Source organism: Gossypium arboreum, chromosome 6 (assembly GCF_025698485.1).
Source record: "Gossypium arboreum isolate Shixiya-1 chromosome 6, ASM2569848v2, whole genome shotgun sequence".
NCBI lineage: Eukaryota > Viridiplantae > Streptophyta > Magnoliopsida > Malvales > Malvaceae > Gossypium > Gossypium arboreum.
The window spans coordinates 133979222-133998089 of record NC_069075.1 but is presented as its reverse complement, the minus strand read 5'-3'; the positions used below and the strand labels follow the sequence as shown (position 1 = coordinate 133998089).

The window sequence follows — 18868 nt, the reverse complement described above, 5'->3', positions numbered from 1 at the left end:
CATTCTATAGGCAGCCACATTTCATATGATAACAAAATATAATAAAATAAAAAGAATCGATAAATTATTTACGTGCAAACTTACCTCGGATCCAGAAATGGCAATTTACCATTCTAGTCCATAACCTTGTATTTTCCCAATTTAAGCCCAAATCTCGATTTCCTTGATCTATAATATCACATTTAGCCTAATAATTAGTTCAAACTATTCATATGGGTCTAAAAATCATATTTTTACAAATTTTTATTTTGACCCCTAAACTTTTGCATAATTGCACTTTTTCGCCAAGGTTCAGAAATTAAAATTATTCCTATTTTATTATGTTTTATGACATGCTGATCATTTTTACCTTCTATAGAAACATCAAATTCTCACTCTAGCATGTACTTATGAACATTAGGTATTTTTACCAATTATACTGTTTCACTCGTTTTCACGTAAAATCACTTAGCAAAAGTTATTTAACACAATTTAAAGCTTCATATTCTACCATTAAACATCAAAATATATTCATATCATTCATGGGTAAATTTTTAAACATAAATCCTAGCTCAAAATAATGGTAGAAATGAGCAGATCATGTTACTGGGAATTCAAAAATACATAGAACATTAAAAACGGAGCTCAGAATCACTTACTATTAAGCTTGGAAGCTTGGTCAAACCCTAAACATGGCTGAACTTGGTACATTCTGCTGTAGCAAGAAGAAAGGGACACATTTGGGGTTTAAAATTTGTCTTTTAATTCATTTTACCCCTAAATGACCAAAATGCCCTTTTTACTATTCTTTTAAATTTTACCCAATCAAGGCCATTTTTGTCCAACAAGTTATAAAATGGTTTAATTATCATTTAAGGACCTCCCATTTAAAATTTCATAACAATTTGATACCTCTAACGTGTAGAACTCAACTTTTGCACTTTTTACAATTTAGTCCTTTTTACTAAATTGCGTGCCCAAACGTCGAAATTTTCGAATGAAATTTTCATGAAATCATTTCGTGAAATTTTATACCATAAAAATATAATAAAAATAAAATTTTTCTCATCGGATTTGTGGTCCTGAAACCACTGTTCGACTAAGCCCAAAATCAGGATGTTACAATTGGGCCTCGCCTCCTCTATTGAGTCTTTATCTGTTTATTTGTCCTCTTTGACCTCTTCATTCTTTTCTACCTATTCGTTATCAACCTGCTGTGTAAATCTAGGGTTGAACGCGCCTTTGTCGGTTGAGGTTATCGGGAGTGGATCATTCATTCTTGTAAACCCTAGTAACTTAATTGCAAATCGAAATTAAAATCAAAGGCACTGACAGAATTTCATGCAAGTGTATTGTAGGCTTGGTGACCAAATACCTCTAATTGTCCCCCACCCCAATGATCGATGGCCAAAATCAATGAATGCCTCGCCATTGATGATGATTCTAAAGGGTCTTGGTATGAGCTTCGTAGCAATGATATCATTCCATCGCACAATTGAGTGGTGAGATTTTTAGCTTTTTCATCGGACGTAAGATTTGGTGGACAAAGTGTCCGTGAGCTCGGGCTATCTTCGTCCCCCTTGATGAAGTCGGGATCGCTTTGCAACTCGAGGTCCAAGTTGGCGGTGATTATATCATCTTGGGTTGAAGTGTAACTAGAACTTCAAGGTTACAAAGGTTATGCTGTCAAAAGATTAAACATAACTGAGACCCTAGTTGACGGTGGTTGTGCGGGCACAACAACCAGTTTCTCCTCATCAGATAAATATGCTTTATAAAACCTACACGGAAGTGCGAAGAAGAAAAAGGGAGGGGTCTCCCAGTATAATCAAGTAATTCGTGTTGTCCATGTCTACCAAATGCAGTAACCCTATTAGTAGAACTTGTTACACCCTAAATATGTCACAAGGTATAATAATTTGGTCGCCGCCTTTGGTGGACATAGATAAAACGAAATACTTGATTATATTAAAAAGCCACTGCATTTTTCTTCATCGTACTTCTTTTTGGGTTTTATAAACCATCTACCTCTGACAAGGAAAAACTAGTTGTCGTGCACGCATAACCACTGCCAACTGAGGCCTTATTTATGTTCCATCCTTTGACAACATAACCTTTGTAAACTTGAAGCCTTAGTTACACTTCAACCCCAGACCATATAATCACCATCAACTAAGACCTTGAGTTGCAATGCAATCCGACTTTCTTGGTGATGACTCCATACTCACATGACAGATGAAATTTGTAGATCACCCAACTTTACGGCACCACCGTAAATTCAAACATTCTTTAAAACTACAATCATGTCTATCCCAAACATGGATAAAAATAAATCTACAAACTTCTAATTTCCAACCGCAAGAAAAAAAAGAAGAAAAAAACAATTTTTAGGTAAGTGAAAATGTGCGACGTAGGAAGCTTTTTCAGGAGAGAGACTAAAAACACTCCCTACATGACGTGTTTTCATTTCTCTCTCCAAATTCAGCATAGATCAGTAAATTTGTAGAATTTTAGCATAGTTTCTTAAATAATTTTTTTCCAACATATTCTTACAAATTAACCGTTTGAAAGAGGTACTATATTCTCTAGATCTTCTTCAGGTTCAAAATATGACGGGTAATAATATACCTCTTCACTTGTGGTGGGTTTTATAGGTACTTCAGGTGGCATGACCTCATTCTCTTTTTCTGTTGGTTCAGTTTATACATTCTTTTCATAAATCATAGGATCAGATTTAAGCACAACTTTAGAAGCAAAAACTTTAGTAGGAACTTTCCTTGTGATTTCATTCATAGGTTTATCTAAATCAAGAAAATTATCAAAAATATTAAGCAGTTAATTGAGTTGATTTCACCTATCAATTAAATTCTAACTCATTTAAAAAAATTATCAAATGCCTCAATTGTTTTACAAAATGGTAAATATATTATGTTTTTTTACCTTTTTTATATAAAATCAAGATTGCAACACAAGTTCATCTTATTTTTGTGACAAATAATCATCCATTATTTCAATCAAATTGGAAATAAATAAAAATAATAATGTTTTTAATATTCTTTTTCATAAGTTGACATAGATGATTGCATTGAAAATGGTACATCACACCAAGAGGGCAAATACAAGTGGACAATTCATGTATCCCAGATCACTGAATCTTATGAAAGATAGGCAGAAGATGGCAGAATCTGATTAAAAGAACAAATATATAATATACATACTGAAACAACGTTCCTAATCCATGGCAGGTAGACCAATAAGAAATAATTAAAATATGATACCATTTCGATTCAATAAGGAAACATTTTTATTAATTAAAAAAAGGGTGTTGTTGGCAACTGCATTCATAATTTGTATGTCATCAATTATGGACTGTTATCATCAACTTGAGTGTTATATATTAGTAATTTTGTAAATAACGAGATAAATATTTTGGACAGAGATAAGCATTAATTAAGGATTAGGCTTAAACTCGTCAGCAATTGCGTGTTAAAAACTTACAGGTCTAGTCTTAATTTATGTGTGTTTGGGTCAATGAAAGATTAATTATTTTTCTTTTATGGAAAATATCTTTTACTTTTTAACAACATGCAAAGCAAAAAAGGACCAACCTCTTTTTGTTTCTTTAAGATGAGTGCAAATTAGTTGAAAAACAATCAATACCTATTAGATACTTCTTTTTTTTAGAAGGAAACATTAATTAAGTTTAGATAAAAAAAATATTCTAATTACTAATTGGCCTTCTAAGAATACTCGAATGAGTATCCTCATCAAATAAAATCTTAATTTTACTACTAATTATTTTAGCTAAACTTATTCAATCTTGGAGATTAATATTTTATAATTTAAAATTGATTTGAGTTATTGTTTTTATTATATTTTTAGTACGTAAAATAAACTTTTAGTAAATAAAAGAAAACAATTTGAGAATTTATGATAAGGAGCTGATGCTTTACTTTGCAAATGGAAATTCCATTTGGATAAATTCTGAAAAGAAAAGTTGCTTTTGGGCCATAGTTTTAGGTCTCCAAAGCAAAGAAATCAATTCCATTAGGCATCTTCCCAATTCTTTAAAAAAAAAAAAAAATCGTCAGAATCTCTTTTCAAAGGACACAGAATAAGGACTTCTATATTATTGAATTAATTTGTAACACTCTAAATTATATAGGATCAGATAAAATTTGCTTTTTTCGGCAGAAAAGATTATTTGCCTAAATAGCACCTAAAAATTTGAAAATCCTAGCTATTTAAACTATTTTTCTAATTAGGCTAGGATTTTGCTTCCTTTTTCCAATTCTATTAGAAGTTTACTTCCATCTTTCTATTTCTTCCCTCTTTCTTTTCATCAAAATTTTGTTCCATTGCTGAAAATTATTCTTCATTACCCCCACATCAAAATCTATTCCTTATTTTAACTTGTTTTCCAACTGGACTCGTGATCGCAATTAGGAACACTTTTTGATTGTTGCCAAGAATCGGTAAGAACATTCCAATCCCGATGTTTAGATCTTAAATTCCTGTAGAATTTCTTTTCACGTTAAATTTAAGATTGATTAAATGATCTTTTATGAATCTTTCGAAATCTTGATTATTCTTCAAATTCGTTATTATTTATTATTAATTATTACCTAAATGTCATTTGAAGGACCTGATTTAGGTATCCCGAATCAGATTAGAACATGAGGAACATTGCTTGAGACCTCGACGACAGGTGTGTGTTCTTTTACAAGAAAATTGGAACAAGTCGTGCCTCGAAATAGGGTCATACGGCTAGCCACACCTGTGGACCACACAACCCCTCACACGGCATTGTCTCCTTAAAACCCTAGGTTTTTTGAATTGCACACGACCTAGGACCCTCTACATGGTCACAATCTATCATATAGCCTAGCCACATGATCGTGTACTCTCTCCACAAGGTTTAAGGCATTCCACACAGTCGTGTGTCCCCCGTATCTCAAATTTTACAGTTTTGGCCCAAAATTTTATGTTATGTTTAGTTTAGTCCTTAATTTTTTTCCTGAACTGTTTTAGTATATTATATTATTCAATTAAGTCACCGATAATGTGAAATATGTTAGAATCCATGAATTGGCTGACCGTATTAATATGACGTATATATACATTAGCATGAATTGTGAACAATATGTATAACTATTTTTTCGGTGTCGGTGATTGTATGTGTAGTATGCTTTATGAAACTATTAAACCGATCACATAAAAAGCATGACTTTTGCTACTATGTGAATTCATCACTAGATATTAATTGCTACTAAATCAAATTGTTATGAGCCTACTATTTGCTACTGTATTGTTCTGTTAAAAGCATATTAAATGCTACTATTGATCTTTTCGAACATGACATATTGTATTGCATGGGGTGGGATATTATGAATGACAGAAGTATTGGCAATTTATTTACATTTATTTTGTTGTGTACTCACAGCATCTGCGACGATCTTGTTGTGTACCCACAACCAAAGGTAGATTCCATCTGCAGCATTTTGTTGTGTGTCCACAGCCATCGGTGATAAAATTGCAAACTATTGATGGTTAACCCACAACCTGGTGTGCTGGCGGTTGGAGTTCTAAGAAACTCCTATTGTAGTGTATAGCGGTGGGGTAAGATCATTTTTGTTAAAAATTGATATTGTATGACATCTATGAAAGTATGTGCATACAAACCTGGAATTTCTATTAAAATATATTTATATCTACATATATGAATGAGTAATTTGTGAAATCAATATTTTGATATTGCTATTGTGAATTCTTGATACTGATGGTGGCTAAATTAAGAACTGATATTTCAAATTGCTACTAAATTACGATTATTTTATGCATTAGTAATTAATATGCCTTATCAACTATTGCATTGATCTTCTTGTGATTGAACTCATATTGAGCGTCATAGCTCACCCTCCCTTAAATTTTCATCCTTACAGATAACCCACTAGGTTAAGATTTGGATGCAACATCCAGAGGGTCTCACCTTGGCTTTGTTAAAATATCTTTAGATACTTTGTTTGATATTTTATTATTCAAAGTTTGTATTATTATTTTAATTTGAACCATGGCATAGGGTTTAAGATTTGGGTTACTATTATTTTGCATGACACCTAATTTAAAATTTTAAGATATCTTGTAATGATTATTAATTAGTATGCACGAACCTCGGTTTTTATTAAAACAAACATATATTACTTTTCCACCGCTAAATCACAATTAAAATTTAAAGAATAATAAATTTGTTTGTAACTAAGTTTTCTACTAAAATAAACCGTCATCGACGGAGTTTTAACAAAATTTTTCAATAAGAAAACAAGATTTATTTTAATTAATTTAATTTCCTTTTCCTTCTTCTCATTAAAAATTTTAGCCCAAATTTTTTTATCAATTGTTAATAGAAAAATTATAAAAAATATAAAAATGAGGTTTGAAACATATAACAAAGATAAAAGAGATTTTCAAACAACATATCAACTCAAGATGAAACACAAATCCTTTATTAAAATATTGATTTCTTTCTTAAAAGATTGGGGAAAAATGAAGAAGACGAGAGATTTAAGTAGATAAGATTTTGAGGGTAGGTGAGTTGGTTGGTTAACCTTTCTAAAGTTTCTTGGTAAAAGATTAGAAGAAATAAATATTAAATAAATATATGAAATTAGAGTTATTTAATTATTCTTAAAAAAGTGCATGTACTTTCTTTGTATGAAATTGTAACATTATAATATACATATCAGGTAAATATTTGTTACTTTTGTTATTTCATTAAAATTTAACACTATTAATTTTTTTAATATTAATTTTATTATAAGTTCTTATTCTATCTGTTTTTTATACAATATTTAAAATTATTTATATTCCCTCCCCAACCTTTAAATAGGAGAATAGTGTGTTTCAGTATACTCAAACCCACATTCTCTTGCACTGACAATAATATTGATGTCAATCGAATTATGACGTAATCCACAATTACCTAAAAACACTTTTAAAAAAATCTAACATCAATGACTTGTATCACTTGTCAATTGAAGTGTTAGTTAAATTTGGATAGCAAGTGATTTATTAAACTTTTATCAAATAATTTTTTTAATAAATCTCAAATTATCCTAAATTATAGATAAAATGGCAGATTTCTACAGCTTTTAATTAAAAGTCCAAGTTGAGATTAGATTTAGAGGCCCAAACCCAATGGATTGTCTTAATTTAAAACATGAAACCTTCATAGTCTTTGTTAAGGTAATCAATACCATACAAATTTACCTACTGTTGTTGTTAAGTATTGATTTGTATTAGTATGGGAGATTTTGGTACAACATTTTGGAATTATTGATACTTTAAAAATATTTTTAATATATATATATATATATATATTTATAATTCAATTTCTAGTTTCTCAAAAATTTATATTAATATATATGCAAAATAGGCCTCAATTGCATATTTTAAAATTATTAATTAATTTAGTTAATCAAATTTAATGATTATATTTATTTTTAATAATTATATTAAAAAGTTAAGAAAAATAATAATATTTTTTCTAAATATTTAAACATGATTTAAAATATAAAAATATATAAATTATTATGCATACAGTATAAGTCGATATAAATTGCAAAGTTAAAAGCGAAACTTAAATTTATCAATTTAAGATTATCGAAACAGTACCAATTAAATATGTTAACAAAGTGGTTAAGTTTCAACTAGTAATTAGTTTGTTATGAGAGGTTATAGCTTATGTGTATAAATTACAAGTGAATGTAACTTGAATTTCTCAATGCAATGATGCATAATAGTTTTCATTCCCTCTTTCTTTATTTTCATTTCTTCATCTTCCATTCTTGTTAATTCTTAGAAATAAATCTAAAGATTTATCATATATATGGATTGAGATTTATTATTCTAACATAAATTATACTCGAAAAATTATGATTCGTATAATTTAATCATTTTTGTAAGTCAAATTAAAAGAGTGTTATTCAGTGAAATTTAAAAATCACGTAATGAACAAAACTAACAAAATGATATATCTTTTTATAGGCATGAATATGTTTTTTTTTTTTTCTTATGAGAGCTTAGAAGTTAGAAATTATGGGGCTGGTCGTGTTTGTTTGTTTTTCGTTTATTTTTGTTATGTTTACCCTTCATCTTCATTAAAGAAACGACACTTAGGATGCGTTTGTTTCACAAAAAATAATTTACGAAAATTCAGGAGCAGAATTAAGGGCTGGTAGAAGCCCCGACCTCCTAAAATGGAAAATTTCTCTTTTAGCTGTTTTATAATTTATAAAAATTTAAATTAATAATGATAAAATTGCACTTTGGCCCATCAAAAGTGATAAAAATTTGATTAATCTTTTAAAAATAAAAAAAAGATATAGGCTATTAAAATAGTGAATTTGTATTTTTACTATCATAAAAGTATATAACTTAATTCCACCAAAAAAAAAAACCTAGCTTCATCTCTATGAGAAATGTTTTATACATTTTCATATGTTTGTTTCATAGAAAACAACTTGATCAATAGAAGATGACTAACAAGTCAATTCATAATAAGTTATTTTTCTCGTAGAATTACTTACTTTTTTAGAAGTGCAAGTCATTTTCCAAAAAAACTCCTTTATAACTAATTTTATTTTTATATAAAATTAACTTAAATTAAGTCTAATATTATTATATTAATAATGAAATTTTAATTTTAATTTTAAAAATATTTAAATATTAATAGCGAATATTATAATTTTTAATATGATTAAACATACATATTTAATCATTCCTATTTAATAATATAATTTATATAATTTATCATTTTAATTTTACAATTTTATTTTAATAATAAATTTTAAAAATAATAAATTTAAATTTTAAATAATATTCTTCATATATTATTGAAAATATTTATATTAATATTTTAACAATAAATATAATAAAATTTTTATAGTATAAAGGTTAAAATATGTTATAAGTCCATATACTCTTCATAAATTTAGAATTTATTTCATGTGTTTTTATTTTTAGGAATTTAGTCCCTCTACTTTTTAGATCTCAAAATTCAAGTCCAATTGTTAATACTATTAAATTTTTTGTTAATTTTATAGATGTGATATTTTTAAATAAAAATACTCATTTAATAGTTATGTAACTAAAAATAATGTTGCAATGATGGAAGAAACCCTTTTTTTTTTTTTTTTTACTTTTCTTGTTGTTTTTATGGAGAGGAAGGATGATGATTGATGGAGATCGCATAAGGTGGTTGGTGGCAGAGCAAGGCTGATGGGAGTTGGTGGCTAGTGGCGGGGGTATGGCTAACAGCGGCTTGGGGGAAAGGATAAGGGACCAATTTTACAAATATTAGAAGTTGAGGGCTTTTGTAATTTTTTGCTTTGACCCATTAACTTTTTTTTTTGAATAATCTTATTATACGTTCTTATTATATATGCTCTTTTTAACACAATACCTAGAACTACTTATACTCCTTCCTCGATCCTTGAATAGGAGGATAATGCAAATGGGCGTATTTATGGGGCTGGCAAGGGCTTGATCCCCCCCTAAAATGAATTTTTTTTCATTTAAGCCTTTTATAATTTTAAAATTTTAAATTAGTAAATGTAAAATTATACTTTGGCCCTAAAAATGATAAAAATTTGATTTGATCTTTTAAAAATTATAAAAATATAAGCTATTCAAATGGTGAAATTATATTTTACTATTATAAAATTACAATTTAATTTTGGCCCTTCTAAAAAAAATTTCTACCTTTGCCCCTAAAAATGCGTTTTAGTGCACTCGAACTTACATCCTCCTACATCGACAAAAATCAAACTAAGGCTCAATCAACAACAATATTTAGAATTTATAATTGAAAATAATTGAATTTGAAAGTTTTGAATATTGAGAATTGAAATCAAGACATAATAAAAAAAATTACAAAGAGCTTTTGGGATAAAATTGGATTTTCATAGAGAATTTTCCTATCAATGATCAATAGAGCTAAAGCGTCAGCTCATCATTTATTGTTAGATGCATAGATGATAGTTCCTTAATTAATTATTTTCATAGAATCTTTAGATGCTAATGGTAGTAATTTTATTTTCCATATATACGTCAACCAGAATAACCATTTTTCATTATGACATTTAAATATTACAATAAGTATACTCATGAACATACATAAGTATTTAAAACTCAACTGATGAGTAGGAGGATGTTTATAAATAGGCAAGCAAATAATGTGATCAATCTCCTTTAATAAAATGTCTGCTGTAATGTTATCCCTTATGCTTCTCATCACCTTCTTGTAGGTGTTCAAATCATTAGGGCTTGTTTTATCATTTCTCTTCCTCATATAAACCCACACCATGTCCTTGCTGTCCCAAGAACATTCAATGATCATCATAGAATATGAGCTAGGATTTGAGCCATCTCTGAAATCAACTCTGTGCCCTTCCATCACCTTCTTTCTCCCATTTTCGTGAAGGAAAAGTTTATGATCATCGTTAACACCCATCTGGAACAGGAAATCAACTGAGTTCATTTCAGCATATTTCCATTTGAGAAGGCCTTCATGAGTGTAAGGTATGTAAGGATCATCTCGACCTTGAAAAATAAGACCATCTGCTTCATGACAAAGTTTGGGGATTAACTCCTTTAATATCTTTGGCACAGTTGAAAGTGACCAAAAATCTTTTCTCCTAACCCTGAAAGATTCCAATTCATATCTGTAACATGAATGCTTGCTTTGGCTAATGTTTTTCTGATCTCGATTTCGAGGCTCGATCACTTCTTTCTCCACCATATTCCATCTTTCAGAGAATGGTTTCTCCATCAGATTATTTCCATTACAAGCAATGATATCGAAAACCAAGAATCTTCTTTCCTTGTTTTGAGAACATGGCAAAGTACCAATCACCATCTCTCCATCAAGCAAGGTATAATGGTGAGTACTATTTCCGTAACTGCATGGGAACCTTATCTGAACTCTTCGGAAATTAAAATGTCTATCGATCAAATAGCATCCATCGACAGTTATTAGCATCATATACCGAGTCCCATCAGCTTTCCATGTAGCATAATAGTAATGTTGCCTCAAAAGTTGCAAATTATCCCTGTTGAGTGAAACAGGGTGAGACCCTGGAAACCTTCTAGCTCTTTCAACATTTAGGTTTAACATCTTGTAGCATGATTCCCTAAGAGATTTCATTTGATTGAATGGTATTTTATCTCCCAAGATATCATCATTTTGTATTGTTGGACCCGCATCCAGTCTATGATTCTCATTCAACGTTGCATTCGAGGTATTCTTCCACTGAGGAGATGATGGATAGGCAAACATTACAGGCTTTCCTTCGTTATAAAATGCATACAGAGCATCAATATAGTTTGGCTTGTAGATTCCAGGAGGACGAGCACGAGCAAATATTTCCATTGCTTGAGTGACGGGCATCAATGGCTGAAAACGCATCAGATAATGAACAATCATAAACCCGGTCCGATTATGCCCGTGTGTACAATGAACAAGCACGTAATTCTTCGACTCATTCGCCCGACGTGAAAAGAATTTCGACAACTCATACACAAAAATGTTCACGGAGAAGTTATCGGGCACAGCATCACGCCCCTTGCATCTAATCTTGACGTACTCAATCCCTTTTTGCTTTAAGTCTGGAACTGAATAGTAACGATAAGTATTCGTCAAATCAATCACTAAACTCAGCTTCCCATTGGAATTTTCCACCCTTTGAATCACTTGCTTGAAAGAGTATGTTTTTCCAGGCGGAATGTTGGTTTGGAAGGATTCATCAAGAGGGACCTTGGAAGGAAGAATGCAGCCCAAGATTTGTTGACCAAGTGAAGGGCAATCCAACCAAGCAGGAGGGATCTCATTCTCATCATGAATTCTGGGGTAACTCTCACTTTGATGAAACCGATCAACATGAAGAAGCCGTCGCTTGTGATCTTCTAAGTCTTGTATTTTCAGTCTCTTTCGGCTTTCTTGATCACTTGAAGGATTTGAGACCATTCTAAATTAAATTTGTGGCGTTCAATTCCTGGCCAAACAAAACTAAAGAAAAGGGAAAATTGGAGAGACAAGGCAATATATATTTTCCGCAAACCAGGGAAATTAATGAACAACAGAATAAAAAGTATCTTGTGAAAGTTGATAGGGAGATAAAAGACAACATCTTATATATGCGTATATTAAGTGATTCCTTTACGAATGAGGCAAGGATTACCCACAAGGTTGGACCATTGGTGGGGGTGCCTTCAACCTCATGAAAGTTCAGATCCATTTATATATAAAGATTGAGTAATAGTTTAATTGATATAAACATTATTATTAATATAAGAGGATATGAGTTTGAATACGTCGAAGCGTATTATTTTTTTATTTATGAGTTGAGAGGACTATGAGTAGTTTTAGCCATTATATGATTAGATCCTTAAAATAAATTATTATAAGAAATATTTTATATGTTATTAAATTTGTAATTATTAGAAGAAGAAACATCAACTTAATTATTGAATTGAGATAAAATTTCAAAATATTTAATATTAGTTTTAAATATTTAAATTATTCATTTTTTTTGAAAAATTTTATTCATTAATTTACTTATCCATTTTTTGGGTTTTTTTACATGAACTATTATTTTTTATAATATTAGGAGTGAGGCTTGAGGGTAACACTATTAGAATCCATGTTTATGTCTGATAAGAATTTTAAACACCATCTTATTTAAGTCAAAACTGGATTATCCATCTCTTTTATCGCTATTGTTTCAAATTATTTTATTAAATTTCTTGTCACAAGTGGAAAAACTATTAACTCAATAAAACAACACCAAATATAAAAACACGAGTATTTATAACATTTTGAATTTTTACCAGTTTTTGATATCACATGCCTTGCATGTGAATTTACATTATATTTTTATTAGTTTCCATTGTTACATATATAATTTTACATATTTATTTTTAATTTTATTAAATAATATATATTTTATAATTCATTAAATAATATAGTTTTATAATCTCAAAAACATTTTTGGGTAAATTATACCATTAGTCACTAAAATATGGGTAAATTTTCATTTTGGTTGCTTAATTAAAATGAGTTACAATTTGATCACTAAAGTTGGTTTAATAACAATTTTAGTCCTCAATTTTTATACTTTCTATCAATTTGACCCCAATTCCATATAAAATGATAAAAGCTGAAATTCTTTTTAAAATTTAGAAAATTCAAAAACTAAAATTATATAAAAGTAGATAAAATTTCAAAATAAATAAAGTGAGAGAAAATGAGGAAAATTGCTTTTAGACCCTCCAATTTTTCTCTCTATTATCTATATAGAAGTATTCAATACCATTCTTTAAAGTAACATAAAAAAAGGTAAAAACATCAAGTAAAATTATTGGTTCTCTGTTTTTCACCTCTTTTGTTTCTTGACATAACTTTTTCATTATAAGAACAAAAATAGAATATAATTTAGTTTTACAATTTGAGTTCTAAAAAAAAATTTAAATGCATTGAAAATTTGAATTGGGTATAAAAGGAAAATTTTGTGGTATATTTTATTTTATTTTTCTGCTAAAGAAATGGCATCAGAGTTGATTTTGCAAGCTTATGTAATATCAGTTCTGGATGTTCTTTAAGGTCATAGAACTTGACTTGAAGATATTACTAATTTGGTTTCGAGAAAAACTGAGGAAGCATGTAATGATTTGATTTTTTGTTTTGATTTTGTTCTATTTTTATTTTGTTATTAGATTTTGTTGAATGATAATTTTCTTTATTTCTCATGCATATTAGTTCTTCAACAACAACATATTCGAGATTTTATTTTTCTAGAATTTTTATATAGAATTTTCTATTTTAAAATGATTTTGAGCTTTTTTATAATTTTTTATATAGAATCAAAGTAAAATTTACAAAAAAATATAAAAATTAAGGACTAAAATTGATATTATACCAATTATAAAATTTCATTTAATAGTTGGGTGACCGAAAAATAATTTTCAGAACTTTAGTGATCAAATTGTAACATTTTATAGTTAAGTTATCAAAACAAAAACTTACCTATAGTTAATGACTAATAGTGTAGTTTACCTAATATTTTTACTAATTAAATGAGAATTTGTTTAGTTTTTAAAAATAATTTAGAAAACAAGATACCATTTAAAAAGTAATGAAAATAGTAAAATAATAAGTAATTAGATATTTAACTAAAAATTAGTTAAACATTGAATTAATATACATCTATAAAAACAATATACAATTTTGAAACTATACTAACTATGCATTGTATGTGATTTTACGTATTTAATATTTAATTAATTTTTAAATATTATATTTTTATTACAATAACTAACATAAATTAATATTTCTTATTTAAATAATTGAAAATAGATATACTAACTTTTCATTTTAAATATTATAATAGAAAATTTTAAATAATAATTTCCAAATTTTAACATTTTCAACGTGCAATATAGTTTTACTTTATATAATTAATTCAAAGTAACATTAATCAAATAATTAACTCTAATATTAATTAAGTAATAATTAAGATTTTTAGGATTCTATTTAAGTAATAACTCTATTTTACATTAATAAAATTAGTACAACTTTTGTTTACCTTAAAATTTTTAAACTAATAATTATAAATTATAATTATAATCATCACACTTTTTTTTATAATTTATGTTTAAAATTCTATTCAAATAATAATGTTATTTTAAAATAACTTTTTTAACAAATAATTTTAATTTTAATTTTAATTGTCTTTAAATGTATAATTATCACAATATTTATTATATTATAATTATTTTTAAAAGTTAATTTAATAATATGATGGAAAATAAAAGGTATTTTCGCAGGTTCAAAAGGTTTTTCCAGCTTTTAGATATATTAAAATAAGGTAAATTATAAACTAAGTATTTTAATAAAAATTCTAGCCAAGAGTGCTTTGCTTAGCATCCTAGAGAGAACAGTTTTTTCTGTGGCTTGGGATGAAGGAAAGTGGTTGTGACGATGGTTTTATAGGAGATGAGATCTCCCTTCTGGCAGAGGAACTCATTCAGTTATCGGTCAAAAGCTCAAAGGTGGTACCAAGCTAGAAGCCAACCCTAATCTGCACTATTTGGACAAAAAAAATCCTATAATCCAAATAGTTTTAGGGCACAGATGAAAAGTATTTGGAAAACGAAGAAAAAGTTCGAGATCCAACTGGCAGGGCAGAATCTATTCTTGATAGTGTTTGATAGTGAAGAAGATTTGGAGACAGTTACGGAGGGACAACCATGGTTATTTAGGAAAAATTTAGTGCTCTTTGATCGGTTAACTACATCGATGCAAAGGAGTCAAATTCGGCTTAATTCATCCCTGTATTGGATTAAGATTGGTCCATGTTTACTAGAATTCAATAAAAAAGATTTGATGCATGTTATTAGGGCTACTTTTGGAGGTATTCTGAGATCTGAAATTAATGGGGAATTCTGTCGACTTAGATTTCAATTCGATGTGCTAAAACCCCTGCGCAGGGTATTTTCGTCTCAACAGAAAACCAATGTAAGTCCTGGATTCCTTTTAAATATGAAAAATTACCTACTTTCTGCTTTGGTTGTGGTCTGATGGGGCACGAGCTCACTGAATGTCTCAAGTCTACACCTGTAGAAAAAAATAAAATCAAAGATGATCATCTTTTTTCTTTAGAACTAAAAGCAGAAGTAAATTTTATTGGAAAAGAGAGTTTAAAGTTTAGTGCCCTTTCAAAGAAGATGCAGACTCAATGTTCATATACAGGTGATATAGAGAAAATATCTAAGCTAAATTTTCAAGAGAAGGGTAACAGTGCTACTGCCCAAAGAAGTCAGGATAGTGCACAACTCACAGGAAATAAGAAAGCGATGATGATAATGGATGAAGCAATAGTTAGTTAAGAAAAAGAGAATGAGGAAATTAACAATCACGTAGAAATCTTGAAACCAGTCAAGAAACCAATATGGAAGAGATTTGAGGCAGTAAGAGAGATGGACAGTGGTAACGGAGAGAGTATATTGAGAAAAAGAAAATCGGAGGATATAGAAATTGAAGATGACGGAAACGGAAAATCTTGCGATGCGGAAGCAAAAAGAATGAAGTATGATGACCAAGACTCTCACAATGACGGAGGCACACTTTTGTCGGCAGAAATTCTCAAGCAAAGTTGTATTACCAACCAAGATAGATCGGCAGCTGCTAGATGGCAAACCGACCGGACACAATGAAAATCATTTGTTGGAACGTCCGTGGATTAGGGAGTTCACGGGCAACAAGAAGGCTTTGGTTTTTGCTGAAGCAACATAAACCCCAAATGGTCTTCTTTATGAGACCAAAATCAATGAAAAGCGCATGGAAAGAATTAGGAGGAGATGTGGTTTTGAGAATGGAATTGATGTAGGAGCAGAAGGTTCTAGAGGTGGAATTTTTATGGCATGGAAAGTAGGAATTACGATTCATCCAAACAATTTCTCAAAAAACCATATTGGTGTACTGGTAAAAGAGGATAATGTCAATCAAGAGTGGAGATTTATAGGGTTCTATGGCTTGCCTTACGTTACTAATAAGGATGTCTCGTGGAATTTGTTAAGGAGGTTGGGTTAAAATCAAAATCATGCATGGCTGGTATGTGGTGATTTTAATAAAATACTGCATTCTTTTGAAAAAAGTAGAGGTCAACCAAGGGAGGAATAAAGAATGGAAGCTTTCCGCGAGGTTCTAGAAGAATATCAATTAATAGATGTGGGGTACTCGGGGGTGTGGTTTACATGGGAAAGAGAGAACCTACCGGAAACAAATATTAAAGAGCGACTGGTTAGAGGCGTGGCAAATGAGATGGATGCATCTTTTCCCAAAAGGAGTTATTCATCACTTAGCACACTCGACTTCAGATCATTGTCCCTTACTTATTAATACTAATAATGAGAAGACTTATAAAAAGAGCCCAAGTTTCAAGTTCGAGGCATGGTGGACAATGGAGGAATCTATTGAACAAGAGATTAAAAAATCGTGGGAGTCATCAAATGGACTTATTGTTGAGAAGCTTGAAAGGCTGCAGATAAGATTGATCAGGTGGGCAAGCTCAATTAAAAAGGGTAGAAATAGGTTAAAGAATAACCTCACGAAAGATCTTGATAATTTACTGGCAAGTGATAGGGATGCTGACACAATGGCAAAGCTGATTGATACTAGAATTCAACTCAATATGGAGATTGATAAAGATGAAATGTACTGGGAACAAAGGGCGCGAGCCAATTGCTTCAACTAGGAGATAAAAATTCTGCTTTTTCCCACAAACATGCCTCATTTCGTAGACGAATTAACACTATTACTAGGCTGGAAACTGAAGAAGGGAGGGAAATTTCTAGGGAACCAACAATTAATGAGGCAGCCTCAAATTACTTCCAGAACTTATTTTCTTCAAAGGGAATTAACAATTTATCCCACCTTTTAAAAGATATTAATTCTAATATTTCATCTGATATTAATACATATTTATTAGTACCTTTTATAGCAGAAGAGGTATTTTCAGCTTTGAAAGGAATCGGGCCCACTAAAACACCAGGTTGTGATGGCTTTCCAGCTTTATTTTTTCAAAAATTCTGGTACATTGTAGGTAAAGATGTTGAAAATTTTTGTTTAGGTTTTCTGAACGATGGAAAGGATTTAGACTCTCTAAACCTTACAAACATTGTACTTATCCCAAAATTACCAAATCTCACAAGTCTTGTTAACTTCAGACTTATTAGCTTATGCACAGTTTTATACAAATTTGTGGAAAAAGCAACAGCTAATCGTCTTCAAGAAGTTATTAGAAAATGTATTGATAAGGCTCAAAGTGCTTTTATTCTCGAAAGGTTAATTACTTACAACGTGCTTTTGGCTTATGAACTCTTACATACACTACGTCAAAAACGGACTGGGAAAAAGGAGCTTATGGCAGTTAAACTAGATATGAGTAAGGCTTACGACAGGGTTGAATGGGCTTTTCTTAAGTAAGTTATGATTCAAATCGGATTTGCAGTGGAGTGGGTAACATTAATCATGAAGTGCATTTCCACAGTCTCGTACACAGTGAATATCAATGGAAAAAGAGGAGATATTTTTAAACCCACTAGAGGGCTTCATCAGGGTGACCCGCTTAGCCCTTTTCTTTTCTTGATTTGCAGTAAAGGACTCTCATCGCTAATAATAATGTCAACAGTTGAGGGATCAATGAAGAGAGTGAAGGCTAGTAGAAGAGGACCAGAAATATCACACCTGCTGTTTGCAGATGACTGTATATTGTTTGGTGAAGCGACACATAAAGGGGCAAGAATTTAAAAGAAATTTTGAAAGAATATGAACAGTGCTCAGGCCAATGTGTAAACTTTAAGCAAATCAACAATTTTTTATAGCTCAAATACAATAGAAAGAGACAAAGAAGAAACTTCGAGTTTGCTAGGTGTGCCATGCTCCACAAATTTGGAAAAATATCTAAGACTCCCTAATGTTGTAGGCAGGCAAAAGAAGGAAGCTTTTCAGAATCTCAAAGATAAAGTTAAGTTGAGAATTGAAAACTGGAGTACAAGGTTACTGTCACAATGGGGAAATTAGGTCTTTATAAAATCTGTTTTGCAAGCAATTCCAACTTATGCTATGTCATGTTTCCTCTTACCAAAATTGTCATGTGGGGAGTTAGAAAATATTTTCGCAAAATTCTGGTGGCAAAAAGGTCAGGGAAGGAAAGGGATACATTGGTGTCAATGGAAATTTTTATGTCGAGCAAAAGAGGAGGGGGAACGGGTTTTAGAAATCTGGAGCAATTCAATATTTCACTACTAGCTAAGCAGAGGTGGATGATTATTA

At 30.1% G+C, this 18868-nt stretch overlaps 1 protein-coding gene and 1 long non-coding RNA gene across 2 annotated transcripts; one reads left to right on the top strand and one right to left on the bottom strand.

Annotated features, from left to right (window-relative positions):
- The first annotated feature begins 4313 nt into the window (after positions 1-4313).
- LOC108488547 (uncharacterized) lies at positions 4314-5719 on the top strand. The gene is made up of 3 exons (XR_001871779.2): positions 4314-4454; positions 4622-4687; positions 5423-5719. It is a non-coding gene; the product is annotated as an uncharacterized LOC108488547 (long non-coding RNA).
- Positions 5720-10021: 4302 nt separating this feature from the next.
- On the bottom strand, positions 10022-12135 carry LOC108474971 (uncharacterized). The gene has a single exon (XM_017777000.2). The coding sequence runs from the start codon at positions 11999-12001 to the stop codon at positions 10022-10024; it is 1980 nt and encodes a 659-aa protein (XP_017632489.2). The 5' UTR covers positions 12002-12135.
- Positions 12136-18868: the final 6733 nt, after the last annotated feature.